General features: G+C 47.7%; 1 protein-coding gene across 1 annotated transcript in view; it reads right to left on the bottom strand.

Moving 5' to 3' along the window:
- The window catches only part of Nipsnap2 (nipsnap homolog 2), a 38,546-nt gene extending 38,036 nt beyond the window's left edge, over positions 1-510 (bottom strand). Inside the window, exon 1 of the mRNA XM_021162400.2 lies at positions 369-510. Within this exon, the coding sequence (XP_021018059.1) occupies positions 369-445 (77 nt within the window). The 5' untranslated portion in view covers positions 446-510. The remainder of the gene's footprint in view (positions 1-368) is intronic.
- Between the last annotated feature and the right edge of the window lie 6,272 nt (positions 511-6,782).

Raw genomic sequence — 6,782 nt, 5'->3', positions numbered from 1 at the left:
CTTTCAAATTTAAGGGCTGTCCCGACTGGGGAGCCCGGGGTACAGCTTCCCCAGGGAGACCAGCCATCCTTTTGCTTCTCTGCACGACCTGGGGCGAGGCATTGCTATTGCGAGGGGCGCAGCGCGCAGAGGCTGCGGGCGGACGTAGCCCGCGAGCCCCGGCGTCCCCGGCAAGGGCGGCGCCGGCAGGACGGTGACCTTGAGCCCCACGGGGGCCCGGGAAGGCGCCGCAGCCACGCCAGCCCTCGGTCGCCTGGGACTCGGGAGGCCGGCCCCACGGCGTCCCCTCCCAGCCCCGGGGACCCCGCGCCCTTCGCCCCACGGCGGCCCCTCCCCGGCCGGGCCCCGGAAAGGGCGGCGCTGCTCACCGGAGCCCCGGCAGGAAGCCGCTGTGGGCGGCTGGCCGCAGCAGGCCTCCTCGCGCGAGCAGCACCCGCGCCGCCATCTTGCTCCGGAGCCTGAAGCTCCTACCGCCTCGGTGTCGCTGACGCCGCCGCTACCGCGACCCCTCCCCCGGCCGGGCCGACCAGGCTGGGGCGGGGCGGGGCAGGGCGCTAGGCCGCTGTAGTGCAGGGGAGCGGCCGCTAGGGGGAGCAGCGTGGCGCCTCAGTGCTGCCGCCAGGGGGCGTGCCAAGCAGTTGCTGAAGTTAATCCGTAGATCCCGCGAGGGGAGTTCAGGGTCCCTGAAGTGGGTGTGAGAAAGGAACCTGGAATGTACACGGGGAGATCCACGGGAAAGGAGTAGATCTGTGCACGGGGGGAATCCAGAGTCTGATTTTATGGTTGAGGGCCACCACAAACATGAGGAAACGTGTTAAAGTGTTAGCAGCATCAGGAAAGTTGAGAACCACTGGTATAGGGGGAAGTGTATTCTGTAAGGATAATAAAAGAGCTATGGATATAAGCATGAAACTTTAGCAAGATAAGAGTAGACAAAAGCAGAACTAGATCCCGAGGAATCAGAGGAATAGGGAGCAGCCTGGGCCTCAGTTACATGCAGAGACCAAGAGAAGGATACTCTCCAATTGGTGGCTGCCTTCGTGGTTCTGAGTTAGAGGACGGATGGGAGCTGATTCTATCTTGAAGCTCAGGAGGTGTGGTTTTCTTTATCTTTTAAATTTTTCTCTTCCTAGTCTATGTGCATCATCAGTGTTTTGCCTGCGTGTATGTCTGTCTGTGTGAGAGTGTGGGTGGAGCCCCTGGCAATTGGAGTTGCAGGTGGTTGTGAGCTGCCATGTGGGTGCTAGGAATTGAACCCCAGGTCCTCCGGGAAGAGCAGCCAGTGCTCTTAATCGCTGAGCCATCTTTCCAGCCCCATGGGTACAGTTTTTCTAACAAGAATTTGGAGAAATGACAGGGTCTGGTCTTATGGGTGGTGGAGGAGCGGTTCAGACTGGGAGAGGCACTTGCTCCTTTGAATGTGAATGAGGCTGAGAGCGTTCCATATAACTGTAGACCCAACTGTGGAAGGCAGATATGTGACTTGCTGCGGGCAGGGCCTCTTCAAGTGTCGGTGAGCCATGCCTTTTTTATATAGATCCTTCATTTCTCAACTTAGCTGAGACAGGGTCTTTATGTGGCGCCTAGTCTGGCCTCAAAGGGAGAATGGAGCCTAAAAACGAGGCGGACTAAAGTCTCAAGCAATAGCGTTTATTCAGAGCATCAGACGATTTATACTCTGAGGGTATAGAAGAACCACACGAGTTAGGTGTATAATCATAAGGACAAGCCACACGTGGCAAAAAAAATAATAAAAGCAGCAAGCAGTAATGAGTGATCTGGAGTGAACTCACTGCTAACCGTTATACCTGGAAGGGGTGTGAAGCGCAGTCTACGAACAAGTTTTGTGTTTTGAAGAAGCTGAGGTTACAAGACTCTTTTGGAGTTTCTCACAAGCATTCAGAATTCCCCTCACGCGACTCCATTCTTGGGTCCTGCCTGTTCTGACAGGAATCCTTTTGTAACCTCAGGGTAAACTCCTGGGTTGAGATTACTTGCAGAGCCGTCATAAGCTGTTTAAGTTATTGGACCTCATTATTCAGACCAGGATGGCCTCAAACTCTCAATGCTCCTGCCTCTGCCTCTGCAGTGCTGGGATCATAGGTATGCAGTATTGCACTTGACTCAACTTTATATGTTAGGAGTTTCAACTCTCTCTCGGAATGCAAACTTGGCGTTTATGCATTTCTTTGATGACTCTGCTTTTGTGCTCCTTAGCATTAGGGCATATTTCTCCTGTATTCCCCACCCCCAACCCCATTGCCATTTGGCTCTAGAGTTTCATTAGTTCTTTAGTCCAGAGCTCTCTCCCTTCCCAGGTACTGGTGACTGTACTTAGGGCCTTGAATATGCTAGGCATGTGCTCTACTAATGAGCTGTGCATCTTCAATCTATTTTTGAAATAGGTCCTACCAAGTTGCCTGGGCTTGCTGTGCTCAGCACTTAGCCTCCTGAGTGCTATATTATAAGTGTATGCCATGGGCTGGAGAGATGGCTCAGTGGTTAAGAGCACTGACTGCTCTTCTGAAGATCCTGAGTTCAAATCCCAGCACCCACATGATGGCTCACAACCATTTGCAATGAGATCTGATGCCCTCTTCTGGTTTGACTGAAGACAGCTACAGTGAGTGTATTTAGATATAATAATAAATTAATTGATTACAAAAATAAGTGTATGCCACTATCCAAGTGGCTTTAGGCCCTGCCATGGATCACCCCACTCAGGTATGGGGGTGGTCCCTGGAATGAGGGTTCTTGAAGCTAGGTGGGTAAGGATTCGGCGGTGACAAACAGAAACAAGCACAGAGGCAGTTTGAATCTGAGTGTATTCTGCAGCTCTCAATCAAGGGATTTTATACATTAAAAAAACAAACATTACATCTCTTAGAAAGTATATATCCAGTGAAACAATCACAGAAACCAACAAAAAATCATTTGGCACAGTAAAGCACAAAAATGATCCATGCATTACAACTCTGAAACTATGTGTTCAGTGGATCACAGCAGAACAGGTAACATCATTATAAGTCATCAAAATATAACAATTCTAAAAGGATCTATACAGTGGGGGCTGTTGTCCAAGGCTAGTGGCATATTTCCAGGAGCAGGTTAATAAATCTTTAATGGTCAGTGCTCTTAACCACTGAGCTAACTTTCCAGCCCCATGGTCAATTATTATTTAACATCTAGTGCCTGATTTTTATAATCATCAATGTATAAATTTAAACTATTTTAAATCTTTCTAATTAAGGCTTTCTTTACCATATACCAAAATCCACCTCCGATGACACACGTGTAGCCATATGAAATTTTATTGTTGGGAAAGTTTTTATCATAATAGTTTTGTAAATGATTTAGAAAGTAAAGCGTTGGTTTCCCAGGGGATAAGGTCATGTTAGTGACCCCATCTCTAGGAATGGTTGCTTACCCATTATCCTCATTTAAGATCTTGGCCTAGGCTACCAGGAATGTGTAAATAAGAAAAGGAGTAAGAGAAAACAAAATAGATAGACTGCCATGAGAACTACGGCTCAATATGTTTTCTCCAGCAAAGAGTTCCACAACCGGTTCCAGGAGGCCTCCCCCTTTTGAGGTCATTCGCCTCAGTCTGTGGAACTTGTCACACAGATCCTACTGGAGGTGGTGTGGCAAGGCCCTAGTGGTTCTCAACCTGTGGGGGTCAGGACGCCATTGCAGTTGGTCCAATGATCTTTTCAAAGAGGTTTCCAAAGACAACCATCGAAGATGAAGCTAGGTTTAAGAACTGAGACAGGACTCCTCTATCCTCTTCAGGTGGGCCTGCCACAGGCAGACACACCCACATACGTGTATTTAGAACTGTATTAAAGAGTCACAGTATTAGAAAGATTGAGAATCACTATGTAGCCTTGGCTGGCCTGGAACTCAACAATGTAGACCAGGCTGGCCTCTGCACTTTGCCTGAGTGCTGCGATTAAAGGGGTACACTACCAGGCCCATATCCTGATGCCTGATTTTTAAAAAAGTTAAATTTATAAGTTACATTTATTTAATTGTGCATGTGTGTGGGTACTTGGGCCATGTCAACAAGCATGTAATGGCCTGAGGAAAAATTCTGGTACTTTCTTATACCATGTGTGTCCCAGGAACTTGGACGCACTCGGGCTGTCAGGCTTGGTGGCAAGGTTGCTGGCTTACAGGTGAGCACCATCAGGATGTTCTCCTTGGGAGTCTTGTGCTTGCCAGGCAAGTACTCTACCACTGAACTGTAGCTCAAGCCCAAGAAACTTTAATGAAAATGATACATCAGCATGCACATCAATTGGTCAAGTATCTTATAGATGCTTGGAGATGGAGACCTGAGATGTGCTGAGAGGACCACATAGACCCCACTGCCAGAGATGCTCTAAAACAGCCCATGGGGCTCAAAGGTCATCTAAGACCATCAGGAAATGCATATTTCTGATGGTCTTAGGAATTGATACACCATTCCTCTATCGTCTCCAGGTGGGTCTGCAGAGATGCCCACCTGGAACTGTGTTAAAGGGTTGCAGCATTAGGAACCACTGGTCTAAAAGGCTTCCCTTCCCATGACCTACCCTGGCACCAAGTCAAGAGTTTTCCCTAGTAACATAAGCTATCCCACCTCTCTGTACAAGGTGTTTATGTTTTAGGATCAGGCTTTTGTCCCCCACCTCCCACCCTCAACAGGGTTTTTCTATGTAGTCCTCGCTGTCCTGGAACTTGTTCTATAGACCAGGCTGTCCTCAAAACCAGAGATCTACCTGCCTTTGCCTCCCGAGTAACGGGATTAAAGGTGTGTGCCACCACCGCCCAGTCCTGGGATCAGTCTTTAAAAGCCAGTTTCCCGGCCCTGCATCTTTATCCAGTTTACATTGGCACTGCTTACCTTTACCCTCATTTTCTCTGATAACCTTTTAAAAAAATTCATTATCCTATTTCTCTAATGTCTACCTATATTCAAACTGCCCTAGCAATTCTCTTCTGCTTTAAAAATTCCTGGTTATGCTTTGTTAAAAAAAGAAAGATTTTTATTTATGCATGAGAGCTTTGCTGGCATGTCTCATGTCTGTGTACTACATGCATGCAGTGCTCACTGAGAACAGAAGGTGGCGCCATATCTGGAATTGGAGTTAACAGTTAACTGCCATGCGATGTGGGTGCTGAGGACTGAACCTGGATCCTTTGCAAAAGCAGCCAGTTTTCCTGTTAAGGCCCAGGGAGCAGTTACTTGGCTAGCCTGCCATTATTTTTTCATTTAAAAAAAAAAAAAAAAGAAAGAAAAAAACCTATTTATGTACACTGTAGCTGTTTTCAGACACACCAGAAGAGGGCATCAGATCCTATTACAAGATGGTTGTGAGCCACCATGTGGTTGCTGGGAATTGAACTCACGACCTCTGGAAGAGCAAGCAGTCAGTGCTCTTGACCGCTGAGCCATCTCTCCAGCCCTAGCCTGCCTGCTGTTATGACTTTCTCAAATGGTTTTGCTGTTATTAGGAACCTTTCTAACACCGAGATTGATTACATATTCTGTTGTGCTCTGGGCCCTTGGAAACCAATCACGACAGAAGTCAGTAGAACTGTTTTGTATAGTTACCCACAATAAGCCTGGACCCAGACCAACCACCCAGCAGCATGCCCTGCACCTGTCTATACACTTTTATAGTATTTGCTTTTGTAAGCTGCCCCTGGGATGGACCCCAAGACAAGAGACATCTGCACCAATATAAGGAATGATCTGGACTAAAACTTCCATTTTGAGTAGTGGTCAAGTAAAATTTAAGTTCCCAGAATCTCCCTGGGAACTGACATCTTACTTGGCAGAAGAGCCATGTAAGTGGGTAACTGACACCCTGGATGGCAAGTTAAGACAGGACTGTTAGACAAGTCCCATCCTGGTAGACAGGTTAGACCATGAATATTAAACACGGCAAGTCTCCTGCCACAGTTGAATACCCCAACCAATGGAAACAGGAGAAGCGTACAGCAAAGACGTGTTCCTAAGGAAATGCCCTATCACTAAATCCTGATTGGTAAAATAACTTGGCTGTTGATCTTGGGCTTAAAAATCCTGTAGGCTCTTACCATGGGGTCATGGTTCAGTTCCCGAAGTCCTGGGGTAGATGCTCAATAAACTCTCCCCGTGTGACTGAGTTTGGTGTTCGTGTAGTTTGCGAGGTGAATCTGGACCCCAAGAGCTCCTAACTACTGGGCCATCTCTCCAGTTTCACTGGCCATGTTATTTAGGACTTCACACTTTCCTGTTTGAACTGCCTTCTCCATACCTGTCATTCCTGAGTCTGCAGAGAGGCCCTCCCTCCCTCCCTCAGGAAGTTATCTGGTCTCTCCATGGGTCCTATCTGTCCTAAGGGCACCTATGGGTCCCTCTCCACTTTGGGAGCCTGATGATCATCACTGGTGTCGTCTATTAAACTAGGCCTTGTGGGATACACTTACGAATCCCAGCTGCCTAGTGCTTGAGGTAGGACTATAAATTCAAGTCTCCTTCTAGGAGTCAGAAAACTGAAATATACAGGCCAAAGTTTCTGCAGTAAGAGTCTTTATAGCATTTAAAACATTTCTCCTTGCAAGTTGGTGAAGTAAGGGGAAAAAAAAATTAAATTTACTAGCAGTGGTGGCACACACCTTAAATCCCAGTACTTCAGTGGCAGAGGCCAGGCCTGTGATATGGAGGCTGGCCTGGTCTACAGAGCAAGTTCCAGGACAGCCAAGGCTACACAGAGAAACCTTGTCTCCAAAACCACAACAAAACAGCCCAA

Source organism: Mus caroli, chromosome 5 (genome assembly GCF_900094665.2).
Source record: "Mus caroli chromosome 5, CAROLI_EIJ_v1.1, whole genome shotgun sequence".
NCBI lineage: Eukaryota > Metazoa > Chordata > Mammalia > Rodentia > Muridae > Mus > Mus caroli.
This window is presented reverse-complemented; position numbering and strand designations above follow the sequence as displayed.